Below are 10,368 nucleotides of genomic sequence, written 5' to 3'. Positions count from 1 at the left end.
CCGCCCACCGCCCACCCCACTGCGCCCCACCATCGCCCCACCATCCATCACCCCACCATCGCTCCACCACCCATCACCCCACCATCGCCCACCACCCGGTCAGCCACACCTCCTGGCAGGCGCTGCCTCATCTTATCGTCCTCTGTCCCTGCCACCCCCTGGCCAGTGAGCTCCCTGGACGTGGGACAGGGCTGCCTCGGCCTCCTGCACCCTGGGCTCACCCCGCACCTAAGCCCTTCCTCAGGGAAACGAGCAAGGCCTCCTCAGAGTGTGGCGGGGACGCTGCTGCCCGGGCCTCCTTGCACACCCGCGTTGGGCCGCCTCCTTCGTCTGCAGCCCCCAGCCCAGCCTCCTCGAGCAGCTGCCGGCGGGGGCCCCAGCAGGCACCTACCAACTCCGCCCAGGTAGGGCGAGATGGCCGTCCACACGCCGACGCTGCCTCTGCGCAGCCGCTGGCCGATGGCGAGCTCGATGTGGAACAGCGGGATCCCCTCGAAGGCCAAGGCCAAGAGGTAGGGGATGAGGAAGGCCCCTGCAAGCAGGCGGCCGTCAGCGAGGCGGGGGCAGAAGGCTCGCGGCTGCGAGGGCCAGGCCCCCACGCCGGGGCCCTGTTGCTGCTGTTCGGAATCACTTGGTGCTTCGGAGGCAGCTTCATCAACAAGCGGCCACTCCCTTCCCACTGAGACCCTGTGACTGGCGCCGGGGAGCTGGTCCTGATCGCCGGGATGCTGGAGAAGGCCGACGTCTCACCAGGTCTCCCCAGCGTCGCCCTGAGTTGGGCCAGGACCCTCTCTCGGTCCCTGGCCTGCAGCATTCCCTCCACACCCCACTGTGGGCACAGGAGGTGGCCCCACTGCACAGCGGGCTGAGGGCCCCAGGAGGAGCAGGCAGAGCTCGGCAGTGGCGCCCATCTTCCCTGCGGCTGGCGGAGGAAGGACAGAGCCACGCTCTGTGCCGGCTACTGGGGGCTGTGAGCCGGGCCCTGGCCTCTCCCGGAGCCCACAGACCCAGCACCCAGCACGAGTGGGACCCGAAGCCTCCGCCTACAAGGCCCGCATGACAAAGCTGGCCCTCCACGTCTCCGGGCCCGCGGACATTCCCGTGTGGTTGGGAGGACGGAGTCCCCAGCAGCCGCTTGTGGCCATCCCCACAGAGCAGGAAGTGGTGACCGCGGCATGTCCGGCTCCACACGGTCACAGTGTCGCCTGAGGCTCACATTCGCAGAGACTTACAAACTGAATAATCCCCAACAGGAGAGAAAACGCTAGCCACCTTCAGTATGATGAGCTTGTACAAATTAAAAACGGGGTGCACGACCTGCTCACCAATACATCTCGTACCCAAACAAGCAGTGGCGGCCAGGGGCCGAAGGGCCCGCGCGTGTGGGGACACGTTCGTCGGAAGCGTGCGAGACAAACAAAACGTATCGTGACACTTGAATGAGTGTCTCGCATCTGCAGGTTGAGCCTCAGGAAGCGTTTCAGATCACGGACCCTGCCGAAGCCCACGGGCTCAGGGTGCACAGGGACTGCCCTTGGCCCTTGTGGCGACAGGGCCCGGCCCCTTGGCGCCACATGAGGTAGCCTTGGCCCACGTAGAGACGAGGATTCGGGCCAGTTCCCTCCCCGCTGAGTGGGACCTGTGCAGAGGCCGGTGACCGCGCACGTCCATCCTGGCCCCGGGCCTGCTCCGCACCGCGCTCACCTCCACGCTCGGGGCAGCTGAGGGAGGCGGTACGTAGGGGCGGTGTGAGCGTCTCCAGCGGCCCTCAGGGGTCTCGCCATCAGGAGGCCCGAGGCCGTGCGCCCTGCCCCACACCCAGGGACCCCGACACCTCTCGGGCAGCGGTGACGGGTTCTCCCAGCCAGTCAGGCCCTGCTCTGTCCTCCGCCTGTTTCCCCAGCATGGCCTGTCCTCTGTCTACCTGCTGTGGCCGGGAGGGCTGTCTGCATGTCCTTGGGAAGGGGAAGGCTGAGGCCACCACTAGGGACCACACAGCACACGCGCTTGCCCCCTGCTTCCCGGGGGAGACACTGCCGCTCCCAACCAGACAGACACCCGTGGAGCCAGGTGTCCCTGTGAGGACTTAGGGACCCTCCCGGTCTCACGAGGGAGCCTTGAAGGCGAGTTGACCCGGCACTGAGCCCAGGATGGCCCCTAGATGGGGGGACAGCAGAACGGGACGAGCCCGGCCTGGGAAGTCCTCTGCCATCCCGTCTGGGGACAGCATCGGGTGACATTCCACGTCGGCTGCCATGGGGCGCTGTTGTGGGTGCCCTCGCGTCCCCAGCACCGAGAGTGGAAGGCGACACGCACATTCGCACCGCGTGGAGACGCTGGCCCGTGGGCGGAGAAGCTGAGCTCCTTCTGACCGTCGACAGACCACCCCGCCCGCGGCCTCCGGTGGGTGCCCGCCGTCCTAGGGGCGCCGGTGGGCCAGGCCACAGCTCCCGACAGCCAGGGGCCCGCGGGCGACACTGATGAGTCCACGCACGCAGTGGCACCAGGCAAGGTGGCGTGCGGAGGGCTCCCCGGGCCCCTAGGGCTGGGCTGGGTGCCTCAGACCGGACCCCAGGGGGCAGGCTTCTCCCTGCATCACTTGTGTCACTAACTCCCGGGTCTGGGGTGCACCTGCCCCCCGCCTCCCGCGCAGCCTCACCTCCACCGTGGCTCTGGCACAAGTACGGGAACCTCCAGATATTGCCCAGGCCCACGGCAAACCCCACGCAGCTCAGCAGGTACTGCAGCTTGTTGTCCCACCTGGGCCTCCCGTCCCCACGGCCGACCCCCAGTGAGGCTGGGCCCGGGGCGCTCGCCATGCCCAGTCCCGGCCCCGTGGAGCCCTCCAGAACCTCTGCTGTGCCCCCTCCAGCCGTATCCCTGTTATTTAAAGGAAAACCACGGAGCCGGTTAATCGGTAACTTGTCCGGGCCCCCTGAGTGCCCGGCCCTCTGCCCGCATCGCTGCTGCTGCTGACGGCCTGTGTGTGCCGCCAACGGACCGCTCCCAGCGAGGGCCTCTGTCCCCGCGGGGACGCTCGGGGGCCCCAGACCGGGGCGTGGTTAGCTGTTTGTGTGTGAGATGGTCGCTGACCTGCACGTCCCGTCTAAGACGCGCTGCAGAGCGCCCATGAGCCTGGTCCCCTGGCGGCAGCAGCCTGCAAACATCTCGTCAATGTCAGAGTGGAATGTCGACGTCCACGGGTCAACGTGGGACACGTCCATCGCCACAGGGTCCCCCAGACCCCTTTCATGGCCACGCCCACCTCCCATCCTCCCCACCCCCGCCCCTCGGCTCCTGACAAGGTCCAGTGTCCAGTTGTCATTTCAAGAATGTCGTGGAGATGGGATCACACAGTGGTGACCTTTGCAGTCACAGGCGGGGCTTCCTCCTCTCGGCCCTGCAGCTTTGCCCCCCCCCTCAGTATCCACGGTCACTCTCGGGCAAGGGGCTGCACAAGGTGACACCTGCTGCACACAGGGAGGGTGGCTCCGCCAGGTTGGAGGCATGTGACGGTTCCCTTCGAGGAAGGGGTGACAAGCTGACACGGAGCGGACTCAGCTGGGCACGTGGACCCTGCCCCCACGGCAGACTCTTCCACCAGGACAGGCCCGGACACTGTCTCGTGTGCAGCCACGACCCCAAGTCCGTGGGCCGTGGACGCGGTGGGAGAGATTCTCTTTGGTTGAGAGCAAAGGGTGACAAAGGGGAGAATCAAAGACGACGAGACTGAAGGGGAGCGGGGAGGGGCGGCCGGGAGGGGGCACAGCCTCCCCCCCCGTCCTCGCCCCCCTCACCGGGGGACAGCCCCCTCCTCTGCCGCCGGGGCTTCCATGGATCACAGCGTCCAGGGGACCGGCCAGGGCCTAGGGGGGTTCTCAGCCGGGCTCCGGGCTGGAGGCGCCATAGGGCCGGAACATGGTGCAGGGACCTCGCCTCTGCCCGGAGAATTCCCGGAGTCCAGTTTAACTCAAGCTTCGAGATGTTCCCCCGGAAAGCGGAGATGGCCAGTTTGTTGGGACAAGCACCGCAAGTGCCCATCCCGTGACGGGGCAAAAGCTGATGCCGGCTGCCACCGAGTGGGCCCGAGCAGGCAGCCTCCCCGGCCGTCACAGCCCTGACGTGGCTCAGGGTTCACGGACCATCCTCAACCTCAGAGACCAAGCCTGAGTTACCCTGTAATCCGTCTTTTCCAATATCTGGCTAAAAATTCACACAGTCGATGTCCTCTTAAAAAAATGCACAAGGCGTTTCTGCCTTAAATTGTGTCAAGTTGAGTTTTATTTAACTGTCACCTATCCGTGGCGGCCAGAAGCAATGATTAAATGGCTTAGCATTCACTGAGCTGGAACACTGCCGACCGGCACTCGGGAACTCTGGGCCAGGTCCCGTCCAGCTCCCCAGCCTAGGGGCCCACAGCCTGTTCTAGATGGGGCCCTCGTCAGGGGGTACGAGTGTCCCCATGACTGCAGGAGTTCCTAGGTCAAGGGGAAGGGCTGGGGGCAGCGAGACTGTCCCGATTTGCCCCGACCCCCACAAGCGCAGTTCCCACTGCAGCTCCGACCCCCCCGGGAGCTGTGGCAGGACCTGAGCACGTGCCCAGCATCTCCATGACAAGGGAGGCCACAGGGCAGCTGGGCCCCACGATGGCAGATGTGTGCACTGCAGGGCAGCACGCACATGTACCTGCACACACACGTGCATGCACGTGGCTGTGCATGCATGTCTGTATACACACGTACACAGACTGCACAGTAGACACGTGCTCACGCTCACATGCTTACATGCATGCGGATACCACATAGCACGTGCTCACACATATACTCACGCATTCATAAATACATATAATTGCACACATGTATACATGCACGTGTGCACTCACATGTATGTACACACATGCGTGTAAGCATGTACACGCATGCATATGCTCGCGTGTGCCCAAACACATGACACACCTATGTATGACGTACACTTATATGTGAACGCATGTACACACGTGCACATGCTCACACAATATGCTCCTGTGTGTAACCCACACGTGTGCAGTCTCGCCCGTGTGCACACCCACACGTGCGTGTGCACATGAGCACGTGCAGCGTGGGCTGGCCGCTCAGTACTTTAGGTCCCCATTCACAGAGGCGACGGACAGCGAGCTGACCAGCCCCTGCTCGTTCTCTGGCCTCTGACAGCGGTTCCTGATGAGCGTGTAGAGGATGAAGCCGGGGATGGTGAGGCAGGGCACGCCGGCCACGATGACCACCACGCCATACACCCAGTCTGGATACGGGACCTTCTGGGATTTGGGAAATCCCTCCTGGAGACAGAGCGACCACCGGTGGAGCAGACAGAGGCAGCAGCGGGGTCTCCTTCAGGGGGCGCGATGCCTCTTCTCCCTGGGATCCCCACCCTCTGGCCCACGTAGGGGAGGGGAGAGACACCCAGGGGTCACCTGTCCCCCACCTGCCCACAGGGAACGTGACCCCGGCCCCCTGCCTGGAGGCCTGTGCGCTCACATAGGCAGGGTCCCAGACGCTGTATATTAACTCCTCGTTGACCTCGACCACTAAGAAGAACAGGAAGATGACCAGCATGAGCAAGGGGCTGACCACTCTCCACGTGACTTGCCAGAAGATGTTGGGCTTGTGGCCGATCATAAACTCCAAGTCTCTGTTAAACCTGGAAGCAGAGGCCGGAGGGAGCTGTCACCCGGGAGACATCGCCGGCCTTGCATTCCAGCCTTTGCAGGCGTCCTGAGCTGCCTCGCCGGGCCTCTCCCCCATCGTGGTTCTGGCGTTCTTCTAGGCAAAGACACGCCCTCCTGGGAAGGCCCATGGCACACCAGAAGCCCGTGTGGAGCCACGGCTCACCGCTCGGACCTGTGAACTCACACCCTGGGCAGGCTGATGCCAACAGGGGTCGTGCGTCTGGCGGGCAAAGCGGGCAGCGGCACCGCTGTCTCCCGCCCACCCTGTGCCGAACTCTCTTCTGCACAAACGAGTCTGCTGTCTGCAGAAGTCAGAACAGAGGGAGCAGGATGCAAACCGTGAGCTGCCCAAGACGACCGGGGAGCCTAGAGGGCACTCCTGGAAAAGCAGAGGTGCCCAGGCCTTCAGCCCAGCAGGGCCTGCGAGCGTGGTGACAGGTCTGCTTGGGGCCACTCCCGGCTCTCTGCCTCCCGCTCATGTGGCCTCTCTGGGTCAGCGTTGCACGGCAACCTAGGCAGCAAGTGTCTGGCTTTGAAGTGTCCTTGGGTCATTCACGGATGGGTGTGCAATCACTGGGGCCGTCACGCCTGCTTCACACCAGCAGCAGCCACGTGGCAACATCTGCTGGGTGCTCCTCAGTCTCCCACTGGCTGCCACCTCGGCTGTTCGCATCGTGTGGTGGAGACAAGCACCCTGCACGTGTGCCCTTGCACACGTGTGTGTTGGTGACACGGACCAGGCTTCTCAAAGCGGGCACCCCTGGAGGGTGCGTGCACGTCTTACACTAAGAGACACCAGCGAGTATCTGAAGTCGCGGCGAGTCTGGCTCCTGAGGTCTGTGCCATGTTCCTGATCCCCCATCTATAATGGGGGGACGCCCTGTGTGTTTGGCCACAGGGACAGCTGAAAGGGCCACACAGCCCCTGTCCTTGCCCGAGTCTGTCTGGCTACAGAGCCCTCTCCTCCAGAAAGGTCTGGAGCGCCCCAACCATGGGGCATCCCTGCCACGGACCCCCAGTCCTTATAAAACACCTGGCTGGTGAATCCCGGGGCGGAAGGTGCCTGTGGCTGTTGGGGCTGGCGCGTGCCGGCCCCCCTACCTGTCCATGCCGTACACGTAGACCACAGAGAACATCTCGAAGAAAGCAACGACGAGCAGAGGGATGGAGCCGGCATAGCTGTCGAGGAGGGACAGCCAGTACTGGCCGGAGTTCAGCGTGAAGATGAAGGCCACGAGGTACATCCCCAAGCAGAGGAGGCCTGTGGGCAGAGGGGCCGCTGCAGGCAGAGCTCCTGCCTGTGGCTGGGCCTGGCCCCGCTGCCCGCCTGGCCCCACAGCCTGGCTCCGCCCCCCGCCGCCCGCCTGCTGGCCTGTGTACCTGTGCACAACTCCTTGGGACACTTCTTGGGGACGACTTTGAGGTCCTGCAAGGGTACGACCACGCCCTCCATGTTCCCAAACATGGACGAGAGCCCCAGGCAGAAGAGCATGACGAAGAAAAGCACGGCCCACAGCGGGGACAGCGGCATCTTGGTGATGGCCTCTGTGAAGACGATGAAGGCCAGCCCCGTGCCCTCCACACCCTGCACGGCAAGCACACGCGTCAGCCACGCGCGGCACACGCGGCCCCGGGCCCTGGGCCGCAGTCGCTGTCCGCCTGCTTTGGGAGACAGGCAGCCCTCGTCCTTCAGGCCTGACTGTTTTTAGTTGCTGAGTCATGTCTCGCGGTCGTGTCGTCCGGCAGCAGTCCGGGGCCCTGAGGCGGCGTCACGGCACTCACGCGTGTCCACCCCGTCCACTCTGGAGGGCCGTGGGGGCTCGGAAACGAAGGGGGTGAACAGCGGGGCCACATACGAGCAGCCGGCCGCGTGGAGGAGGGAGGGGCTGGCCACGCGACACTTGGGAAATCCAGCTGCTCGCCACCGTGCGAGGCCCTGAAAATGCTCGACGTGCCCCAATACTGAGTGGCTCCAAAGAAGAAAAATGCGAAGTTAAAACGAGTGAACGTTGGTCCGTCAAGCTCCTCCGTACGTACGCGCCGCTAATCGTGAGGACTGGTGCTGAAAAGCATCCATGCCTCAGCCGACGATGACCTCGGCACCGGGGCGGCTGACGGACGCCCGCCAGCCTGAAATAAAATGTGCCGCCAGGTCCCCGGTCGTCTCAAAAGAGCAGTTACAACGACGCCGGCTTTTTATGGAAGGGCTTATGCTCACGGCAGACCAGGGGAGTTTCCGTTGTGTGACACGTGGCCTTGGAGAAGGCCAGGCTGGTGGCCGCCGTCCCTGCCTCGGCCCCACAGGGTGTGGAACACGGGGCTTCATGGCCGGACAGACGCTGGGGCCCCTGACCAGGCACCCAGGACCCGGCGGGGCAGGAGGGTCAGAGGTGGGCAGGCACGTGGGGGTGGGGACAGGCTCAGGGAGCTGGGTCCCCGGGGAGCTCAGTGTGCCCTGGGGACGTCCTTCCCTCCGGCTGCGCCGCCCCGCAGGGGCTCACCTCGGACAGGAAGGAGTTCATGTCGCAGGTCTGGAAGCTCAGCTGGGCGTAGGCCACGGGGTCGGTGGCATTGCACCACTGCTGTACCGCCTCAAAGTTCTCCTGGGTGACATTTCCCTCAGGCAGGTCGAACCCGTTGATGAGCGTCAGGATGTTCCTGGGAAGAGAGCAAGGCGGATGCCCTGGGCGCGGCAGGCCCGGCGGGCTCCCTGGAGGCGGCGCGGGCCTGGAGGGGCACTCACTCTCTGAAGCAGTCGTCGTAGCGCTCGGTGGCACGGAAGCCGATGATGGAGTAGACCACGGTGGCTGCGTACACGGACGTGAAGCCGTTGATGACGGACACGATCACCGCGTCCATCTCGCAGTTGTTGCTGTGGACGAGGGCGGCTGGGTCACCGCGGGCCGGGGGCTCGGTGTCCACTCACCTGGCCGCATGGCACGGGGAAGGAGCCCAGCCTGAGCCTGCGGCGCTGGGTGCGGCGGGGGAGGGGCCGTGGCGCACCCGCCCACCCTTCCCCCACTAGTGCCCGGCAAGGGCCACCAGAGGGCTGTGTCCCCTCTCACCACATCACAGCCACCTGTGCTGCAGCCTGGAGCCAGAGAAGCCCCCGAGTCCCTGGAGCAGCCTTCACCCCCCAGCACTGAGGTGGGAAACACCTGTATGCAAATTCCTCCTTGGCCAGCAGCTGCTCTGGGCCCAGCGAGCGTGTCCTCAGGGAGCCCGAGCCCTCGTCCTCGCACAGGCAGGAATGGCCAGGGCCTCATGGTCCCAGCCCGAAGCCTCCGAGGCGGCTTGGTCCAGGCCCCCTACTCGCCCACGCCCCTCCCCAGTCCACGCTGTCCCCCCTCCTGGCCCCTGGGGCCCTGTCTCCTCCCAGCTGAGGGCTCCCCACCGCCACCTGGAACCTGAAGGCCGCCTCAGCTCAGCATGTCCAGAGCTCAACCGCTGACCTCCCCAGCCCCACCCAGCAGCTCTGCCCCCCACTGCTGATGCGAGCACCTCCAGATGCTCTCAGGAGAAGCCGACCTCGTCTATGAGCGCCCGGGGAAATGCAAACCAGTGAGACACCGCAGCCCACCACCAGGATGGCCGAAGACGGTAACCAGCGGTGGGAGAGCGTGAGACGCTGCGGCCACTCGGCCGGGGGCAGCGCATGGGGCTGCGGCCGCGGAAACGGGCTGGCGGCTCCCAGCGGATCGCACGCGGAGCCTTTCCACGCCCAGCTGTACGGCCAGGAGGCTGGGACACGCGTCACACTAACTCCTGCGCCCACGCGTTCGCGGAGGCGCGGATCCCAACAGCCAAAAAGTGGAAACGACCCGGCATCCGACAGCAGCGGGGCAGCTAACAGGACGTGCCCCACCCAGGCCCTGGATGGCACTGGCTTCTGACGCGTGACCAACAAGGGTGAGCCTCGAGGACACTGCTCAGTGAGAGAAGCCAGACACCACGGATGTCCTGCAGGGGTCGTGTCTGTGACCTGTGCAGACGAGGCAGGTCCCCAGAGAGAAGGCAGATCCCTGTTGCCAGGGCGGGGGGCGGGGGCAGTGACTGCCAGCGGGGGGCTTCTCCGGGTGCCGACCATATTCCATAATTAGACCGCGGCAACGGCTGCACGCAAACCCACCGCAGCTGCACTTTGAACGGAGGGGGCCGGCACGGGGCGGGACCAGCCGGAATGAAGCATCCATAAAAGCTCGTCCCCGCTCCCTCTTGTCCAGTCTGCTGGAGAGTGTCCCGGAGACCTCGCCACCGCCCTGCCCAGCCCCGCCCCGCCCTCTCAAACTGTCCCCCACGGCCAGCAGCCCATGGGGCATCCGCCCTCCCCCTCCCCCACTCGAGTCTGCTCCCGATGCACTTGGACTGTGCCCAGCCTGATGAGAGACTCCGCCTGGCCTCAAGCCCCCCCCCAGGGCCCGCTGTCCTGCTGGTCCCACAGACCGCAGGAGGCCCGACCCTGGAGCGCCAGGCAGGGCACGCAGTAGGCGCCCCATAATGGTGGTGGCAGTGAACAGACACCAGCTGCGTTCCTCCGAAGGCCCTGGGGGGCCCCTCTGAGTGGGCGCTGGTCTGGGTAGCTGTGGGCGTGGGCACCTGGGGTCCTGGATGCCGAAGGGCTACCAGGGAGGGCGTGTGGGAACACCAGGGCTCACTGTCGCATG

General features: G+C 65.1%; 2 protein-coding genes across 2 annotated transcripts in view; both read right to left on the bottom strand.

The window, feature by feature from the left end:
• LOC105301319 (sodium-dependent neutral amino acid transporter B(0)AT3-like) overlaps nucleotides 1-2,832 on the bottom strand; it is a 15,540-nt gene extending 12,708 nt beyond the window's left edge. Inside the window, exons 1-2 of the mRNA XM_023519755.1 lie at nucleotides 2,660-2,832; nucleotides 392-532 (exon numbers count right to left, since the gene is read on the bottom strand). Of these exons, the coding sequence (XP_023375523.1) occupies nucleotides 392-532; nucleotides 2,660-2,819 (301 nt within the window). The 5' untranslated portion in view covers nucleotides 2,820-2,832. The remainder of the gene's footprint in view (nucleotides 1-391; nucleotides 533-2,659) is intronic.
• Nucleotides 2,833-5,110: 2,278 nt separating this feature from the next.
• SLC6A19 (solute carrier family 6 member 19) overlaps nucleotides 5,111-10,368 on the bottom strand; it is a 21,667-nt gene continuing 16,409 nt past the window's right edge. The window contains 6 exon segments of the mRNA XM_011373914.1: nucleotides 5,111-5,314; nucleotides 5,514-5,676; nucleotides 6,806-6,965; nucleotides 7,085-7,289; nucleotides 8,206-8,362; nucleotides 8,448-8,576. Coding sequence (XP_011372216.1) covers nucleotides 5,111-5,314; nucleotides 5,514-5,676; nucleotides 6,806-6,965; nucleotides 7,085-7,289; nucleotides 8,206-8,362; nucleotides 8,448-8,576 — 1,018 coding nt within the window.

This window comes from Pteropus vampyrus, unplaced genomic scaffold, assembly GCF_000151845.1.
Source record: "Pteropus vampyrus isolate Shadow unplaced genomic scaffold, Pvam_2.0 Scaffold235, whole genome shotgun sequence".
Lineage (NCBI taxonomy): Eukaryota > Metazoa > Chordata > Mammalia > Chiroptera > Pteropodidae > Pteropus > Pteropus vampyrus.
The sequence above is the reverse complement of the archived record's forward strand: the minus strand, read 5'-3'. Positions and strand labels throughout refer to the sequence as shown.